Genomic DNA, 20712 nt, shown 5'->3' with positions numbered 1-20712 from the left:
ATTATGCCTCACTATATAAACATCTACCCTATTCCCCACCTCTCCATCTCAACCATCTCCATATATATTCTATATTCTATATGCTTTATCCTCAAACCATTAACCATGTACAGAGTAGCGAGCCCATCTGAATACCTGGTCATCACCGGAGTTGGGATCAAAGACATCAAGCTTGCAAAGAAGGCATGGGTAGTCCCCGGCCAATCTTGCTCCGTCTTTGATGTCTCTCCGGTGAACTACACCTTTGAGGTTCAAGCCATGAGTGCCGAAAAGCTTCCCTTCGTTCTCCCGGCAGTCTTCACTATCGGCCCGCGACTCGATGATGAGCCCAGCCTCTTGAAGTACGCCAAGCTCATCTCTCCCCATGACAAGCTCTCCAACCATGTCAAAGAGCTTGTGCAGGGTATCATCGAAGGGGAGACTCGGGTTTTAGCCGCTTCTATGACTATGGAAGAGATTTTTAAGGGAACCAAAGATTTTAAGCAGGAGGTTTTTGAGAAAGTCCAGCTTGAGCTCAACCAGTTTGGGCTTCTGATCTACAACGCCAATGTTAAGCAGCTTGTGGATGTCCCCGGCCACGAGTACTTCTCCTACTTGGGTCAAAAGACGCAGATGGAAGCTGCCAACCAAGCCAAAGTGGATGTTTCAGAGGCCAAGATGAAGGGGGAGATCGGTGCGAAGCTTCGGGAAGGGCAGACGCTGCAGAACGCGGCGAAGATTGATGCAGAGACCAAGATCATATCCACCCAAAGGCAAGGAGATGGGAAGAAGGAGGAGATAAGGGTGAAAACCGAGATTAAGGTTTATGAGAACCAGAGAGAGGCTGAGGTGGCGGAGGTGAATTCGGTGTTGGCGAAGAAGAAGGCAGTGTGGACAAAGGAGGCGCAGGTGGCGGAGGTGGAGGCGGCCAAGGCAGTGGCGTTGCGGGAGGCGGAGTTGCAGAGGGAGGTGGAGAGAATGAATGCTTTGACCAGGACAGAGAAGCTCAGGGCTGAGTTTCTTAGCAAAGCCAGTGTGGAGTATGAAACCAAGGTAATCAAACTTAAAAGTTTATTTTCTTTGCAGCAATCTGCCTTATATTTCTTTTGGCTTACACGTTTCAACTTTCACCCCTACCATTTCTTTACAAAATTTTAAGTAACACTCAAAAATTAGGGAAATTGGAAATGATTTGTAGAGTGAATTCTAAGGATCATAGTTGACTTTGACGGATTAATTTGATCCAATAACTAAAACTTATAAGATGGTTGATAGTATCCTTTCATTTATTTTATATATCATATTCACATGATAGAATTATACATCTATTCAAACAAGTAAATATCGATGTGTTTCATTAAATTAGGATCTAGTTCAATATCATTTGTAATTTTCATGATTTATGTGATCTATTTTCTCTTGAACTAATTGAGTCTCGTGACTATCATTTATTATTTTCATGATTTACCTGATTCATTTTCTCTTGAACTAATCGACTCTCGTAACCTTAAAATATATATATATATATATACACACGGTATATTACGAAAGAAAGTCGAGATGTGATTTCCCTTGACTTTCTTGGCATCCAAGCAAACTCTTCTCCAAGAAAAAAAAAAAAATCAATCTGAGGATAGGATTTAAGTGCACCAATTGTCAGCATCCTTACAAGGATCCTGGCCTATTGACAACGACCCTGACTTATTGATGGGCCCGGGGAGTGTGTGTGGGTAAGCTTCATGATAAATAAGATTGAAAATTACGTACCAATAATCTTATCCATCAGTGTGGGGACACGAAACAAGCAGGGGAAAATTTTCCTTTGGATGACCGGACTGACCACCGATTTGTTTAATATTATGCACAAGACAAATATATAATAAAACTATAAAAAATTATTTTTATAAACAAATTAATTATGATTATTTTATTTTAAAATTATTTAATTAATCACTAAAAATATAAAATTTATCATTATAATTTTCTTAACCATTTTTTTATATCATTTATATATTAATTAAAAATAAAAATAAAAATATTAAAATTTTTTTGCATATTAAAAAAATTATACATATATCATAATTTATTTTATATCATTTAATACAATTAAAATTAAATGAATTATAATTTTAAATTGAGATATATTATAATAAAATATTATATTATTATCAAATAACATTTGATATAATTTAATAAATTTATAAAATTCATACTTTTTTATAAAAGCATAGGATATCATTGTTAGATATGATTAATTATATTATATACATATATTATTATTTTTTATAAAACAACTTTAAATTATTGTTTATTATATGAATTTTAGAGTTTTTTTTTTTAATATATTCATAAGTTTTGATGACTATCCATATATCATCGATAAAATTGAAATACTTGAAATACCAATATAAACGTGATTAATTACCGTTGTCTTCGTCGATGCTGACAACTTCAGGTACAAGAAGCAAACTGGGAACTCTACAAAAAACAGAAGGCAGCAGAAGCAGTCCTCTACGAGAAGGAGAAAGAAGCCGCTGCCCAAAAGGCATCGGCAGAGGCAGCATTCTACGCACGCCAGCAACTCGCAGATGGAGAATTGTATGCGAAGAAGAAAGAAGCCGAAGGAATCGTGGCGCTGGCGCAAGCCCAAGGCGTATATCTACGCACACTCCTTGATGCTCTGGGCGGAAACTATGCTGCATTGAGGGATTATATGATGGTGAGTGGCGGAACATTTCAAGAGATTGCCAAGATTAATGCTGAGGCTGTACGAGGTCTGCAGCCTAAAATTACCGTTTGGACTAATGGAGGTGGTGGCGCGGAGGCCTTGGATGGTGGTGGGAGTGGCGGCAGCACCGCAATGAAGGAAATTTCCGGCGTTTACAAGATGCTACCACCGTTGTTTAGTACTGTCCATGAACAAACCGGAATGCTGCCACCATCATGGATGGGCACCTTAACCCACTCGGCCCATGACCAGTCTACCATGAATTGAGAAGTGTTTGTCTTGTCCAATACTTCTCTTGGCCTATTATGTCTAAAAAAATAATTAAAAATTTTAAATTTAGTATTATTCAAAATATATAGTGAAATTTGGATAGGGATATAAATTGTTGAATAACGATATAAATCCCCGATACCATGTAGGCCAAAATAAGATCAAGATATAAAATAATAGAACTCAAATATGGTATTATGATATAAATAAATATAACTTCCATAAAGAACAATGGAATGCGTTGCACATGTAATATAAAAATATATATATATTTTGATATTACAATAAGATCAAAAAATATTTCTAATTAAGAATAATAAGTATGTGGTTTGAAGTTACTTCTTTTTTTACTCATCTTTAAAATAGAAAATATAAACACTTTTCATCATGCCTTTAATTTTTATAAATATTAATTTGGTTTTAATTAATTTTATTTCTAGATTGAAAAATAAAAATAAAAACATGTTTAACAATTATATAGTTAAAAATATTAAAATCTTTTCATAATAATTTTTATGAGGTTTTTGTGATTTTTAATTATTTATCAATGATAAGACGAAAAACTTTGAGGAGTGGTATAATTTAAAAATAGTTTTTTTTTTTTAATTTTTAAAAATAAAAAGTTGTTTTTTAAATAAATTCATAATATTATTTGATTGTTGTTCTTTAAAAATCGTTTTTAAAAACAAAGTAAAATATAAAATAGTTTTTAGAAAATGAGTAGAAATTGTTTTTATCCGTTTTCAAAAATAAGAAAAAAATATATAATTTTTTTTAAATAATAAAAAAAACAAATCTTTTAATGCATTTTTATTTTAGTTTATGCAAATTTGAAAAATAAAGACAAAATTCCGTCACCAAATATTTTTTAAAATTATAATCATAAAAATAAAAAACAGGCCATTAAAACCCACCACTTGGAAGTTTCCAAAATTTTAGATGATTAGAAGGAACAAAGCCACTTTGATTTTGGGAATGAAAGATTCACACTGGTTATGTGTGTTGAATCGAATCCTTTTTCATGGATGCTCATTCTCATGTCAACTAGAGAAAAGGATAAAAAGAGAACAAATTCCACCACCTCAATTTGTTTCTAAAGGGAGCAAATAATAGCCATGACGTACACTAATATTCCAAGCTATCAATTGTTCTTAACAAGGTGGTAACAACTAATGTCCGAGAAGTAACTAAAAGGTTGATGTTAGTTATTAGATGTGATGAGTTTAGGGATGGTAAAAGCACGGGTTCAAGACGAAACACTCTTATTCTAACTTTTTATCGTTTATTTAAATCAATTCCCATCGCTGTTAACAATAAATAAATAAACGGGATAGGGTGGGTATAGGCTGGAACCATTTAATTTTTTTTTTTTTACTTTGAAAATATTAAATTCTATTAAAAATAAACACAATTTATAAATAAACAAATATTATACACATTTATAATTTAGTTTTATGAAAAATAATATTTTGTATATATATTCAAAAAGTTGAAAATGAAAAAAAAAATCAATTAAAATACATTTTTATTTAATATTATATAAAATCCAAATGGACAGAGTTATACCCAAACCCATCCCTAACCCATCTTGAGTTTAAAAAGAATTCTCAAACCCATTAATATTTATCCTAATCCCATTCCATTAGGAGAAGAGTGGGTCAGGTATTAAAAGAAACTCATTCCTAAATGAGTTTAATTATAAGTAATTATTAACATTTTTGAGTGTTGGATAGTGAATTTTTATGTAAAATTAATAAAAGACATTGCAGTTAAAAATTCAAAGAATCAATCATTTTTTGGAATATTTATCTAAAACATAAGAAATCTTTTATTAAAATGGATGAAATAATGAATCTAACCTTTTTTTCAGGTTTTTTTTTTGAAAAGTAATATTTTTTTAATATAAATGTTATTTACTATTTTAAGTATTTATATATAAGTTTTAAAATAAATTGTTATTTTTACAATAAAATAATTGTGATATTTTTGTCCAAATTAGACAAAAAAAATGATGAAAAATTAAATTAAAAGACCCTTTTATTCAAATAACTCAAAACATAAATTCCTTACGGTTTCAAGAAGTGATGCAAAATCAAAATAAACCTAATGATCTTATGTGTCAGCTGATGGGCAAAAATTAATCTAAATATGTTATAACAATTATTAAATAGCAATTAGATCATAAGCGGAATTATATACAGATAAAAAACGTACCCCCCACCATTGTCATTTTACAAGTTAAAATGTGTTTTTCAATTTTCAGGTTTTAGGTGTTTCTAAACCTTCATAACCTCCACTTAGATGGTGTTTTGAAAAACTGAAAGAGATTGTAGGCTTAGGGGACCTTACCCATTAGTGTTATGCACCTTTTAAAGACTCTATCCATCACCGAGTCTGCTTGGAGCGTGCACAGAACATGGGGTAGTGATGCGAATGTGGTTTCGAGCATGAATCCTCATTCCTAAATTGACGGAATGATGTGGACCACATTCTGAATTACGTTTTCGGTTTATTATCGAAGATCCAAGAGAAATAAAATCCTAACATTCTCCCACTTGGTCCATATATTCCATCATTCATCATAGCAAGAAATAAAACACATGAATCATGGCGATAGGTCCTCTAAAATCGAGTATTATCTTCCATGTATCACAATGCATCATGTCTCTTAAACACTAGCCCATATAACTTAATGAATAAACCCTATGTTTATTGTAGGTCCAAACATTAATGATATTTCTCAATAAATGAATAAAAGTGTACACAAAGAAAATCAAATATGAGAAAACATCACAAATAAAGTTTCATTGAAAATAACATTCGTTCTTACAATGAAAATCACACAAAGGAACCAAGTCTCAATCTATCTACATAATTCTTAAATTTCAACGGTGGCATGCCTTTAGTCAAAGGATCAGCAATCATCAATTCAATACTAACGTGTTCAATAACCACTATTTTCTATTTAACATGTTCTCTTATGGCTAAATACTTGATGTAGATGTGTTTGTTTCGACTGCTACTTTTGTTGTTTTTAGCCATAAAAACTATAGTTGAATTGTCACAATATATATTCAATGGCTTAGAAATTGAATCCATAATTCTAAGCCAAGAAATGAAACTCTTTAACCATACACCTTGCGAGGTATGGTTAATTTTGACTGGAGGGTGCACGATAATTGGTACTTTTGACTGGAGAGCGAGCTTCACCAATGAGTCAAGTACAGTGATACAGACGACTATGCATCCGTATGTGAATATTTTGTGCTATAAATATAGACGAGATCCATTCTGTTTGAATACAAAGACAGACATCATTTTCATTAGCCAAGCCCACCAATTTGAGGTGGCAGTTTGTCTTCTCTACCGGTGTTGATAAAGAGGCAGGGGCGACTGTGGATCTGCGTTAAGATGGTGGCTGCTGAATCCGGGAGGTCTCATGTTGCACTTCTTCCAAGCCCAGGCATGGGCCATATAATTCCCCTGTTGGAGATGGCCAAACGCTTGGCGCTCCACCATGGCTTCCATGTCAGCTTCATCACCATCACCACCGAAGCTTCAGCTGCCCAGACCCAGCTGCTCCGTTCCCCCAACCTTCCTTCCGGGCTTCACGTCGTCGAACTCCCTCCTGCTGACATGTCTACCATTCTCCATGACGACATGACGATCGTGCAACGGCTATGTCTCATTGTCCAGGAGAGCCTCCCTTGTATCAGGTCCGTTCTCAGGGAGAACCCACCTCGAGCTCTCATAGTGGACATATTCTGCACCGATGCTTTCCAGATTGCCAAAGACCTTTCCATTCCCGCTTACTCCTTCTTTACTGCCTCTACGGCTTTGCTTGCCTTGTCTTTGTACCTTCCAACCATGGACCGTGAGATTGAGGCGAGTACGTGGATCTTCCAAAGCCAGTTCAGGTCCCTGGCTGCAACGCTATTCGCACTGAAGACCTACTAGACCAGGTCCGCAACCGGAAGATTGAGGAGTACAAGTGGTACTTGTTAAGCGTCAGCCGGCTGCCCATGGCGGTTGGTATTTTCGTGAACACTTGGGAGGATCTTGATCCGGTGTGGCTACGAGGTCTGAGGGAGAACTCTTTCTTCCAGCAGATACCAATTCCACCGGTTCTTCCAATCGGACCGCTGATCAAAGAGGATGAACCACTGACTGACTTCGATAATGACTGCATTGCGTGGCTAGACAAGCAGCTACCGGACTCCGTTCTATTCATATCACTGGGTAGTGGTGGCACACTAACATCCACACAGCTCACTGAGTTGGCATGGGGCTTAGAACTCAGCCAACAACGATTCATCTTGGTGGTACGCACGCCAAGCGATGCAAGTGCGTCTGGTGCATTTTTCAACGTGGGGAATAATGTAATGAAAGCGGAGGCATATCTGCCCCAAGGGTTCATGGAAAGGACTCAAGAAGTTGGGCTGGTGATCCCGTCTTGGGCTCCACAGGTGGCGGTGCTCCGCCACCCCTCCACCGGCGGATTCCTCTCACACTGCGGGTGGAACTCGACCTTGGAAAGCATAAGCCACGGCGTTCCCATGATTGCGTGGCCGCTGTACGCGGAACAAAGGATGAATGCCACGGTGTTGACGGAAGAGGTGGGGGTGGCAGCGCGTCCAGTGGTGGGAGAAGGGAAAAACATAGTGGGACGGGAGGAGATAGAGAGGGTGGTGAGGTTGGTGATGGAAGGTGAAGAGGGGAAAGAGATGAGGCGTAGGGTGCGAGAGCTGCAAAGCAGTGCCCTGGCCACACTGAAACCAGGTGGGCCATCTTTTGAGGCCCTTTCTGAAGTGGCTGGGACCTGGACAACCACCGCTCATTAGTTCGCTGCGACACGTCCCGCATTTAATTTGTTTGCTGTCTCTTTTTATTTATTAATCGTCGCACCAATAATACTATACGGCCTTGGCCTTGAGTATCAAGTGGGGGCGGGTTGAAGACTGACCACCGGTTTGTTTAATATTATGCACAAGACAAATATATAATAAAACTATAAAAAATTATTTTTATAAACAAATTAATTCTAATTATTTTATTTTAAAATTTTATTTAATTAATCACTAAAAATATAAAACTTATCATTATAATTTTCTTAACCCTTTTTTTATATCATTTATATATTAATTAAATATAAAAATTTAAATATTAAAATTTTTATATATATTAAAAAAATTTATACATATATCATCATTTATTTTATATCATTTAATACAATTAAAATTAAATAAATTATAATTTTAAATTGAGATATATTATAATAAAATATTATAATATTATTGTCAAATAACATTTGATGTAATTTAATAAATTTATAAAATTCATACTTTTTTATAAAAGCATACATATTATTGTTAAATATGATTAATTATATTATATACATATATTATTATTTTTTATAAAACAACTTTAAATTATCTATTTATTATATGAATTTTAGAGTTTTTTTTAATATTTTCAACTATCCATATATCATCGATAAAATTGAAATACTTGAAATACCAATATAAACGTGATTAATTACCGTTGTTTTCGTCGATGCTGACAACTTCAGGTACAAGAAGCAAACTGGGAACTCTACAAAAAACAGAAGGCAGCAGAAGCAGTCCTCTACGAGAAGGAGAAAGAAGCCGCTGCCCAAAAGGCATCGGCAGAGGCAGCATTCTACGCACGCCAGCAACTCGCAGATGGAGAATTGTATGCGAAGAAGAAAGAAGCCGAAGGAATCGTGGCGCTGGCGCAAGCCCAAGGCGTATATCTACGCACACTCCTTGATGCTCTGGGCGGAAACTATGCTGCATTGAGGGATTATATGATGGTGAGTGGCGGAACATTTCAAGAGATTGCCAAGATTAATGCTGAGGCTGTACGAGGTCTGCAGCCTAAAATTACCGTTTGGACTAATGGAGGTGGTGGCGCGGAGGCCTTGGATGGTGGTGGGAGTGGCGGCAGCACCGCAATGAAGGAAATTTCCGGCGTTTACAAGATGCTACCACCGTTGTTTAGTACTGTCCATGAACAAACCGGAATGCTGCCACCATCATGGATGGGCACCTTAACCCACTCGGCCCATGACCAGTCTACCATGAATTGAGAAGTGTTTGTCTTGTCCAATACTTCTCTTGGCCTATTATGTCTAAAAAAATAATTAAAAATTTTAAATTTAGTATTATTCAAAATATATAGTGAAATTTGGATAGGGATATAAATTGTTGAATAACGATATAAATCCCCGATACCATGTATGCCAAAATAAGATCAAGATATAAAATAATAGAACTCAAATATGGTATTATGATATAAATAAATATAACTTCCATAAAGAACAATGGAATGCGTTGCACATGTAATATAAAATATATATATATTTTGATATTACAATAAGATCAAAAAATATTTCTAATTAAGAATAATAAGTATGTGGTTTGAAGTTACTTCTTTTTTTACTCATCTTTAAAATAGAAAATATAAACACTTTTCATCATGCCTTTAATTTTTATAAATATTAATTTGGTTTTAATTAATTTTATTTCTAGATTCAAAATAAAAATAAAAACATGTTTAACAATTATATAGTTAAAAATATTAAAATCTTTTCATAATAATTTTTATGAGGTTTTTGTGATTTTTAATTATTTATCAATGATAAGACGAAAAACTTTGAGGAGTGGTATAATTTAAAAATAGTTTTTTTTTTAATTTTTAAAAATAAAAAGTTGTTTTTTAAATAAATTCATAATATTATTTGATTGTTGTTCTTTAAAAATCGTTTTTAAAAACAAAGTAAAATAAAAATTAGTTTTTAGAAAATGAGTAGAAATTGTTTTTATCAGTTTTCAAAAATAAGAAATATATATATAAATTTTTTTAAATAATTAAAAAAAACAAATCTTTTAATGCATTTTTATTTTAGTTTTTGCTATTGAATTTGAAAAATCAAGACAAAATTTCGTCACCAAATAATTTTTAAAATTATAATCATAAAAATAAAAACAGGCCGTTAAAATCCACCACTTGGATGTTTCCAAAATCTTAGATGATTAGAAGGAACAAAGCCACTTTGATTTTGGGAATGAAAGATTCACAATGGTTATGGGTGTTGAATCGAATCCTTTTTCATGGATGCTCATTCTCATGTCAACTGGAGAAAAGGATAAAAGAGAACAAATTCCACCACTTCAATTTGTTTCTAAAGGAGCAAATAATGGCCATGCCATACACTAATATTCCAAGCTATATCTTATATATACTCAATTGTTCTTAACAAGGTGGTAACAACTACTGTCCGACAAGTAACTAAAAATTTGATGTTAGTTATTAGATGTGATGAGTTTAGGGATGGTAAAAGCACGTGTTCAAGACGAAACACCCTTGTTCTAACTCTTTATCGTTTATTTAAATTAATTCTCATTGCTGTTAATAATAAATAAATAAATAAACGGGATAGGGCAGGTATAAGAACCATTTAATTTTTATTTTTTTACTTTGAAAATATTAAATTCTATTAAAAATAAACACAATTTATAAATAAACAAATATTATACATATTTATAATTTATTTTATGAAAAATAATATTTTGTATATATATTCAAAAGTTGAAAATGAAAAAAAAATCAATTAAAATACATTTTTATTTAATATCATATAAAATCCAAATGGACAGAGTTATACCCAAACCCATCTTGAGTTTAAAAAGAATTCTCAAACCATTAATATTTATCCTAATCCATTCATTAGGAGCATAGTGGGCCAGGTATTAAAAGAAACTCATTCCTAAATGAGTTTAATTATAAGTAATTATTAACATTGTTAAGTGTTGGATAGTGAATTTTTATGTAAAATTAATAAAATACATTGCAGTTAAAAATTCAAAGAATCAATCATTTTTGGAATATTTATCTAAAACATAAGAAATCTTTTATTAAAATGGATGAAATAATTATGAAATCATGAATCTAACCTTTTTTCAGGTTTTTTTTTGAAAAGTAATATTTTTTTTAATATAAATGTTATTTACTATTTTAAGTATTTATATATAAGTTTTAAATAAATTGTTATTTTACAATAAAATAATTGTGATATTTTTGTCCAAATTAGACAAAAAAAATGATGAAAAATTAAATTAAAAGACCCTTTTATTCAAATAACTCAAAACATAAATTCCTTACGGTTTCAAGAAGTGATGCAAAATCAAAATAAACCTAATGATCTTATGTGTCAGCTGATGGGCAAAATTAATCTAAATATGTTATAACAATTATTAAATAGCAATTAGATCATAAGTGGAATTATATACAGATAAAAAACGTACCCCCCACCATTGTCATTCTACAAGTTAAAGTGTGTTTTTCAATTTCAGGTTTTAGGTGTTTGTAAACCTTTATAACCTCCACTTAGATGGTGTTTTGAAAAACTGAAAGAGATTGTAGGCTTAGGGACCTTACCCATTAGTGTTATGCACCTTTTAAAGACTCTCTCCATCACCGAGTCTGCTTGAAGCGTGCACAGAACATGGGGTAGTGCTGCGAATGTGGTTTCGAGCATGAATCATCATTCCTAAATTGATGGAATGATGTGGACCACATTCTGAATCACGTTTTCGGTTTATTATCGAAGATCCAAGAGAAATAAAATCTCAACATTCTCCCACTTGGTCCATATATTCCATCATTCATCATAGCAAGGAACAAACACATGAATCATGGCGATAGGTCCTCTAAAATCGAGTATTATCTTCCATGTATCACAATGCATCATGTCTCTTAAACACTAGCTCATATAACTTAATGAATAAACCTATGTTTATTCTAGGTCCAAACATTAATGATATTTCTCAATAAATGAATAAAAGTGTATACAAAAAAAATCAAATATGAGAAAACATCACAAATAAAGTTTCATTGAAAATAACATTCGTTCTTACAACGAAAATCACACAAAGGAACCAAGTCTCAATCTATCTACATGATCCTTAAATTTTAACGGTGGCATGACTTTAGTCAAAGGATCAGCAATCATCAATTCAATACTAACGTGTTCAATAACCACTATTTTCTATTTAACATGTTCTTTTATGGCTAAATACTTGATGTAGATGTGCTTGTTTCGACTGCTACTTTTGTTGTTCTTAGCCATAAAAACTGTAGCTGAATTGTCACAATATATCTTCGATGACTTAGAAATTGAATCCATAATTCTAAGCCTAGAAATGAAACTCTTTAACTATACACCGTGCGGGGTATGGTTAATTTTGACCGGAGGTGCACGATAATTGGTACTTTTGACTGGAGAGCGAGCTTCACCAATGAGTCAAGTACAGTGATACAGACGACTATGCATCCGTATGTGAATATTTTGTGCTATAAATATAGACGAGATCCATTCTGTTTGAATACAAAGACAGACATCATTTTCATTAGCCAAGCCCACCAATTTGAGGTGGCAGTTTGTCTTCTCTACCGGTGTTGATAAAGAGGCAGGGGCGACTGTGGGTCTGCGTTAAGATGGTGGCTGCTGAATCCGGGAGGTCTCATGTTGCACTTCTTCCAAGCCCAGGCATGGGCCATATAATTCCCCTGTTGGAGATGGCCAAACGCTTGGCGCTCCACCATGGCTTCCATGTCAGCTTCATCACCATCACCACCGAAGCTTCAGCTGCCCAGACCCAGCTGCTCCGTTCCCCCAACCTTCCTTCCGGGCTTCACGTCGTCGAACTCCCTCCTGCTGACATGTCTACCATTCTCCATGACGACATGACGATCGTGCAACGGCTATGTCTCATTGTCCAGGAGAGCCTCCCTTGTATCAGGTCCGTTCTCAGGGAGAACCCACCTCGAGCTCTCATAGTGGACATATTCTGCACCGATGCTTTCCAGATTGCCAAAGACCTTTCCATTCCCGCTTACTCCTTCTTTACTGCCTCTACGGCTTTGCTTGCCTTGTCTTTGTACCTTCCAACCATGGACCGTGAGATTGAGGGCGAGTACGTGGATCTTCCAAAGCCAGTTCAGGTCCCTGGCTGCAACGCTATTCGCACTGAAGACCTACTAGACCAGGTCCGCAACCGGAAGATTGAGGAGTACAAGTGGTACTTGTTAAGCGTCAGCCGGCTGCCCATGGCGGTTGGTATTTTCGTGAACACTTGGGAGGATCTTGATCCGGTGTGGCTACGAGGTCTGAGGGAGAACTCTTTCTTCCAGCAGATACCAATTCCACCGGTTCTTCCAATCGGACCGCTGATCAAAGAGGATGAACCACTGACTGACTTCGATAATGACTGCATTGCGTGGCTAGACAAGCAGCTACCGGACTCCGTTCTATTCATATCACTGGGTAGTGGTGGCACACTAACATCCACACAGCTCACTGAGTTGGCATGGGGCTTAGAACTCAGCCAACAACGATTCATCTTGGTGGTACGCACGCCAAGCGATGCAAGTGCGTCTGGTGCATTTTTCAACGTGGGGAATAATGTAATGAAAGCGGAGGCATATCTGCCCCAAGGGTTCATGGAAAGGACTCAAGAAGTTGGGCTGGTGATCCCGTCTTGGGCTCCACAGGTGGCGGTGCTCCGCCACCCCTCCACCGGCGGATTCCTCTCACACTGCGGGTGGAACTCGACCTTGGAAAGCATAAGCCACGGCGTTCCCATGATTGCGTGGCCGCTGTACGCGGAACAAAGGATGAATGCCACGGTGTTGACGGAAGAGGTGGGGGTGGCAGCGCGTCCAGTGGTGGGAGAAGGGAAAAACATAGTGGGACGGGAGGAGATAGAGAGGGTGGTGAGGTTGGTGATGGAAGGTGAAGAGGGGAAAGAGATGAGGCGTAGGGTGCGAGAGCTGCAAAGCAGTGCCCTGGCCACACTGAAACCAGGTGGGCCATCTTTTGAGGCCCTTTCTGAAGTGGCTGGGACCTGGACAACCACCGCTCATTAGTTCGCTGCGACACGTCCCGCATTTAATTTGTTTGCTGTCTCTTTTTATTTATTAATCGTCGCACCAATAATACTATACGGCCTTGGCCTTGAGTATCAAGTGGGGGCGGGTTGAAGACTGACCACCGGTTTGTTTAATATTATGCACAAGACAAATATATAATAAAACTATAAAAAATTATTTTTATAAACAAATTAATTCTAATTATTTTATTTTAAAATTTTATTTAATTAATCACTAAAAATATAAAACTTATCATTATAATTTTCTTAACCCTTTTTTTATATCATTTATATATTAATTAAATATAAAAATTTAAATATTAAAATTTTTATATATATTAAAAAAATTTATACATATATCATCATTTATTTTATATCATTTAATACAATTAAAATTAAATAAATTATAATTTTAAATTGAGATATATTATAATAAAATATTATAATATTATTGTCAAATAACATTTGATGTAATTTAATAAATTTATAAAATTCATACTTTTTTATAAAAGCATACATATTATTGTTAAATATGATTAATTATATTATATACATATATTATTATTTTTTATAAAACAACTTTAAATTATCTATTTATTATATGAATTTTAGAGTTTTTTTTAATATTTTCAACTATCCATATATCATCGATAAAATTGAAATACTTGAAATACCAATATAAACGTGATTAATTACCGTTGTTTTCGTCGATGCTGACAACTTCAGGTACAAGAAGCAAACTGGGAACTCTACAAAAAACAGAAGGCAGCAGAAGCAGTCCTCTACGAGAAGGAGAAAGAAGCCGCTGCCCAAAAGGCATCGGCAGAGGCAGCATTCTACGCACGCCAGCAACTCGCAGATGGAGAATTGTATGCGAAGAAGAAAGAAGCCGAAGGAATCGTGGCGCTGGCGCAAGCCCAAGGCGTATATCTACGCACACTCCTTGATGCTCTGGGCGGAAACTATGCTGCATTGAGGGATTATATGATGGTGAGTGGCGGAACATTTCAAGAGATTGCCAAGATTAATGCTGAGGCTGTACGAGGTCTGCAGCCTAAAATTACCGTTTGGACTAATGGAGGTGGTGGCGCGGAGGCCTTGGATGGTGGTGGGAGTGGCGGCAGCACCGCAATGAAGGAAATTTCCGGCGTTTACAAGATGCTACCACCGTTGTTTAGTACTGTCCATGAACAAACCGGAATGCTGCCACCATCATGGATGGGCACCTTAACCCACTCGGCCCATGACCAGTCTACCATGAATTGAGAAGTGTTTGTCTTGTCCAATACTTCTCTTGGCCTATTATGTCTAAAAAAATAATTAAAAATTTTAAATTTAGTATTATTCAAAATATATAGTGAAATTTGGATAGGGATATAAATTGTTGAATAACGATATAAATCCCCGATACCATGTATGCCAAAATAAGATCAAGATATAAAATAATAGAACTCAAATATGGTATTATGATATAAATAAATATAACTTCCATAAAGAACAATGGAATGCGTTGCACATGTAATATAAAAATATATATATATTTTGATATTACAATAAGATCAAAAAATATTTCTAATTAAGAATAATAAGTATGTGGTTTGAAGTTACTTCTTTTTTTACTCATCTTTAAAATAGAAAATATAAACACTTTCATCATGCCTTTAATTTTTATAAATATTAATTTGGTTTTAATTAATTTTATTTCTAGATTCAAAATAAAAATAAAAACATGTTTAACAATTATATAGTTAAAAATATTAAAATCTTTTCATAATAATTTTTATGAGGTTTTTGTGATTTTTAATTATTTATCAATGATAAGACGAAAAACTTTGAGGAGTGGTATAATTTAAAAATAGTTTTTTTTTAATTTTTAAAAATAAAAAGTTGTTTTTTAAATAAATTCATAATATTATTTGATTGTTGTTCTTTAAAAATCGTTTTTAAAAACAAAGTAAAATAAAAATTAGTTTTTAGAAAATGAGTAGAAATTGTTTTTATCAGTTTTCAAAAATAAGAAAAATATATATAAATTTTTTTAAATAATTAAAAAAAACAAATCTTTTAATGCATTTTTATTTTAGTTTTTGCTATTGAATTTGAAAAATCAAGACAAAATTTCGTCACCAAATAATTTTTAAAATTATAATCATAAAAATAAAAAACAGGCCGTTAAAATCCACCACTTGGATGTTTCCAAAATCTTAGATGATTAGAAGGAACAAAGCCACTTTGATTTTGGGAATGAAAGATTCACAATGGTTATGGGTGTTGAATCGAATCCTTTTTCATGGATGCTCATTCTCATGTCAACTGGAGAAAAGGATAAAAAGAGAACAAATTCCACCACTTCAATTTGTTTCTAAAGGGAGCAAATAATGGCCATGCCCATACACTAATATTCCAAGCTATATCTTTATATATACTCAATTGTTCTTAACAAGGTGGTAACAACTACTGTCCGACAAGTAACTAAAAATTTGATGTTAGTTATTAGATGTGATGAGTTTAGGGATGGTAAAAGCACGTGTTCAAGACGAAACACCCTTGTTCTAACTCTTTATCGTTTATTTAAATTAATTCTCATTGCTGTTAATAATAAATAAATAAATAAACGGGATAGGGCAGGTATAAGAACCATTTAATTTTTATTTTTTTTACTTTGAAAATATTAAATTCTATTAAAAATAAACACAATTTATAAATAAACAAATATTATACATATTTATAATTTATTTTTATGAAAAATAATATTTTGTATATATATTCAAAAAGTTGAAAATGAAAAAAAAAATCAATTAAAATACATTTTTATTTAATATCATATAAAATCCAAATGGACAGAGTTATACCCAAACCCATCTTGAGTTTAAAAAGAATTCTCAAACCCATTAATATTTATCCTAATCCCATTCCATTAGGAGCATAGTGGGCCAGGTATTAAAAGAAACTCATTCCTAAATGAGTTTAATTATAAGTAATTATTAACATTGTTAAGTGTTGGATAGTGAATTTTTATGTAAAATTAATAAAATACATTGCAGTTAAAAATTCAAAGAATCAATCATTTTTTGGAATATTTATCTAAAACATAAGAAATCTTTTATTAAAATGGATGAAATAATTATGAAATCATGAATCTAACCTTTTTTCAGGTTTTTTTTTTGAAAAGTAATATTTTTTTTAATATAAATGTTATTTACTATTTTAAGTATTTATATATAAGTTTTAAAATAAATTGTTATTTTTACAATAAAATAATTGTGATATTTTTGTCCAAATTAGACAAAAAAAAATGATGAAAAATTAAATTAAAAGACCCTTTTATTCAAATAACTCAAAACATAAATTCCTTACGGTTTCAAGAAGTGATGCAAAATCAAAATAAACCTAATGATCTTATGTGTCAGCTGATGGGCAAAAATTAATCTAAATATGTTATAACAATTATTAAATAGCAATTAGATCATAAGTGGAATTATATACAGATAAAAAACGTACCCCCCACCATTGTCATTCTACAAGTTAAAGTGTGTTTTTCAATTTTCAGGTTTTAGGTGTTTGTAAACCTTTATAACCTCCACTTAGATGGTGTTTTGAAAAACTGAAAGAGATTGTAGGCTTAGGGACCTTACCCATTAGTGTTATGCACCTTTTAAAGACTCTCTCCATCACCGAGTCTGCTTGAAGCGTGCACAGAACATGGGGTAGTGCTGCGAATGTGGTTTCGAGCATGAATCATCATTCCTAAATTGATGGAATGATGTGGACCACATTCTGAATCACGTTTTCGGTTTATTATCGAAGATCCAAGAGAAATAAAATCTCAACATTCTCCCACTTGGTCCATATATTCCATCATTCATCATAGCAAGGAACAAAACACATGAATCATGGCGATAGGTCCTCTAAAATCGAGTATTATCTTCCATGTATCACAATGCATCATGTCTCTTAAACACTAGCTCATATAACTTAATGAATAAACCCTATGTTTATTCTAGGTCCAAACATTAATGATATTTCTCAATAAATGAATAAAAGTGTATACAAAAAAAATCAAATATGAGAAAACATCACAAATAAAGTTTCATTGAAAATAACATTCGTTCTTACAACGAAAATCACACAAAGGAACCAAGTCTCAATCTATCTACATGATCCTTAAATTTTAACGGTGGCATGACTTTAGTCAAAGGATCAGCAATCATCAATTCAATACTAACGTGTTCAATAACCACTATTTTCTATTTAACATGTTCTTTTATGGCTAAATACTTGATGTAGATGTGCTTGTTTCGACTGCTACTTTTGTTGTTCTTAGCCATAAAAACTGTAGCTGAATTGTCACAATATATCTTCGATGACTTAGAAATTGAATCCATAATTCTAAGCCTAGAAATGAAACTCTTTAACTATACACCGTGCGGGGTATGGTTAATTTTGACCGGAGGTGCACGATAATTGGTACTTTTGACTGGAGAGCGAGCTTCACCAATGAGTCAAGTACAGTGATACAGACGACTATGCATCCGTATGTGAATATTTTGTGCTATAAATATAGACGAGATCCATTCTGTTTGAATACAAAGACAGACATCATTTTCATTAGCCAAGCCCACCAATTTGAGGTGGCAGTTTGTCTTCTCTACCGGTGTTGATAAAGAGGCAGGGGCGACTGTGGGTCTGCGTTAAGATGGTGGCTGCTGAATCCGGGAGGTCTCATGTTGCACTTCTTCCAAGCCCAGGCATGGGCCATATAATTCCCCTGTTGGAGATGGCCAAACGCTTGGCGCTCCACCATGGCTTCCATGTCAGCTTCATCACCATCACCACCGAAGCTTCAGCTGCCCAGACCCAGCTGCTCCGTTCCCCCAACCTTCCTTCCGGGCTTCACGTCGTCGAACTCCCTCCTGCTGACATGTCTACCATTCTCCATGACGACATGACGATCGTGCAACGGCTATGTCTCATTGTCCAGGAGAGCCTCCCTTGTATCAGGTCCGTTCTCAGGGAGAACCCACCTCGAGCTCTCATAGTGGACATATTCTGCACCGATGCTTTCCAGATTGCCAAAGACCTTTCCATTCCCGCTTACTCCTTCTTTACTGCCTCTACGGCTTTGCTTGCCTTGTCTTTGTACCTTCCAACCATGGACCGTGAGATTGAGGGCGAGTACGTGGATCTTCCAAAGCCAGTTCAGGTCCCTGGCTGCAACGCTATTCGCACTGAAGACCTACTAGACCAGGTCCGCAACCGGAAGATTGAGGAGTACAAGTGGTACTTGTTAAGCGTCAGCCGGCTGCCCATGGCGGTTGGTATTTTCGTGAACACTTGGGAGGATCTTGATCCGGTGTGGCTACGAGGTCTGAGGGAGAACTCTTTCTTCCAGCAGATACCAATTCCACCGGTTCTTCCAATCGGACCGCTGATCAAAGAGGATGAACCACTGACTGACTTCGATAATGACTGCATTGCGTGGCTAGACAAGCAGCTACCGGACTCCGTTCTATTCATATCACTGGGTAGTGGTGGCACACTAACATCCACACAGCTCACTGAGTTGGCATGGGGCTTAGAACTCAGCCAACAACGATTCATCTTGGTGGTACGCACGCCAAGCGATGCAAGTGCGTCTGGTGCATTTTTCAACGTGGGGAATAATGTAATGAAAGCGGAGGCATATCTGCCCCAAGGGTTCATGGAAAGGACTCAAGAAGTTGGGCTGGTGATCCCGTCTTGGGCTCCACAGGTGGCGGTGCTCCGCCACCCCTCCACCGGCGGATTCCTCTCACACTGCGGGTGGAACTCGACCTTGGAAAGCATAAGCCACGGCGTTCCCATGATTGCGTGGCCGCTGTACGCGGAACAAAGGATGAATGCCACGGTGTTGACGGAAGAGGTGGGGGTGGCAGCGCGTCCAGTGGTGGGAGAAGGGAAAAACATAGTGGGACGGGAGGAGATAGAGAGGGTGGTGAGGTTGGTGATGGAAGGTGAAGAGGGGAAAGAGATGAGGCGTAGGGTGCGAGAGCTGCAAAGCAGTGCCCTGGCCACACTGAAACCAGGTGGGCCATCTTTTGAGACCCTTTCTGAAGTGGCTGGGACCTGGACAACCACCGCTCATTAGTTCGCTGCGACACGTCCCGCATTTAATTTGTTTGCTGTCTCTTTTTATTTATTAATCGTCGCACCAATAATACTATACGGTCTTGGCCTTGAGTATCAAGTGGGGGCGGGTTGAAGACTGACCACCGGTTTGTTTAATATTATGCACAAGACAAATATATAATAAAACTATAAAAAATTATTTTTATAAACAAATTAATTCTAATTATTTTATTTTAAAATTTTATTTAATTAATCACTAAAAATATAAAACTTATCATTATAATTTTCTGACCCTTTTTTTATATCATTTATATATTAATTAAATATAAAAATTTTAAATATTAAATTTTTTATATATATTAAAAAAATTTATACATATATCATAATTTATTTTATATCATTTAATATAATTAAAATTAAATAAATTATAATTTTAAATTGAGATATATTATAATAAAATATTATAATATTATTGTCAAATAACATTTGATGTAATTTAATAAATTTATAAAATTCATACTTTTTTATAAAAGCATACATATTATTGTTAAATATGATTAATTATATTATATACATATATTATTATTTTTTATAAAACAACTTTAAATTATCTATTTATTATATGAATTTTAGAGTTTTTTTTAATATTTTCAACTATCCATATATCATAGATAA

General features: G+C 34.6%; 5 protein-coding genes and 1 pseudogene across 5 annotated transcripts; all 6 read left to right on the top strand.

Annotated features, from left to right (window-relative positions):
* The first annotated feature begins 46 nt into the window (after positions 1-46).
* Positions 47-3100, top strand: LOC117912986 (flotillin-like protein 4). Its single transcript, XM_034827816.1, has 2 exons — positions 47-1032; positions 2435-3100. Exons 1-2 carry the CDS (start codon positions 106-108, stop codon positions 2972-2974), a joined length of 1467 nt encoding a protein of 488 aa, XP_034683707.1. The 5' UTR covers positions 47-105; the 3' UTR covers positions 2975-3100.
* A 3203-nt stretch (positions 3101-6303) lies between these two features.
* Positions 6304-7913, top strand: LOC117912988 (annotated as a pseudogene).
* A 624-nt stretch (positions 7914-8537) lies between these two features.
* On the top strand, positions 8538-9271 carry LOC117912740 (flotillin-like protein 4; the record flags this gene model as incomplete). The annotated part of the gene is made up of 1 exon (XM_034827429.1): positions 8538-9271. A coding segment is annotated over one exon (549 nt), but the record flags the coding sequence as incomplete, so codon positions are not given.
* Positions 9272-12429: 3158 nt separating this feature from the next.
* LOC117912987 (anthocyanidin 3-O-glucosyltransferase 5-like) lies at positions 12430-14022 on the top strand. The gene has a single exon (XM_034827817.1). The coding sequence runs from the start codon at positions 12497-12499 to the stop codon at positions 13925-13927; it is 1431 nt and encodes a 476-aa protein (XP_034683708.1). The 5' UTR covers positions 12430-12496; the 3' UTR covers positions 13928-14022.
* A 624-nt stretch (positions 14023-14646) lies between these two features.
* On the top strand, positions 14647-15380 carry LOC117912739 (flotillin-like protein 4; the record flags this gene model as incomplete). The annotated part of the gene is made up of 1 exon (XM_034827428.1): positions 14647-15380. A coding segment is annotated over one exon (549 nt), but the record flags the coding sequence as incomplete, so codon positions are not given.
* Positions 15381-18557: 3177 nt separating this feature from the next.
* LOC117912451 (anthocyanidin 3-O-glucosyltransferase 5-like) lies at positions 18558-20153 on the top strand. The gene has a single exon (XM_034827028.1). It carries the CDS (start codon positions 18626-18628, stop codon positions 20054-20056), a length of 1431 nt encoding a protein of 476 aa, XP_034682919.1. The 5' UTR covers positions 18558-18625; the 3' UTR covers positions 20057-20153.
* The last annotated feature ends 559 nt before the right edge of the window (positions 20154-20712 follow it).

This window comes from Vitis riparia, chromosome 4 (genome assembly GCF_004353265.1).
Source record: "Vitis riparia cultivar Riparia Gloire de Montpellier isolate 1030 chromosome 4, EGFV_Vit.rip_1.0, whole genome shotgun sequence".
In the NCBI taxonomy this organism is placed as follows: Eukaryota; Viridiplantae; Streptophyta; class Magnoliopsida; order Vitales; family Vitaceae; genus Vitis; species Vitis riparia.
Note: the sequence above shows the minus strand (reverse complement) of the source record. Positions and strands in the feature narration are given on the sequence as shown.

Bases quoted from the DNA above. Each gene is read 5' to 3' on its own strand.
- LOC117912986 (XM_034827816.1), top strand. From the start codon at position 106: ATGTACAGAGTAGCGAGCCCATCTGAATACCTGGTCATCACCGGAGTT. The intron at 1,033-2,434 runs GTAATCAAACTT...TGACAACTTCAG, and splicing joins GTGTGGAGTATGAAACCAAG to GTACAAGAAGCAAACTGGGA.
- LOC117912987 (XM_034827817.1), top strand. From the start codon at position 12,497: ATGGTGGCTGCTGAATCCGGGAGGTCTCATGTTGCACTTCTTCCAAGC.
- LOC117912451 (XM_034827028.1), top strand. From the start codon at position 18,626: ATGGTGGCTGCTGAATCCGGGAGGTCTCATGTTGCACTTCTTCCAAGC.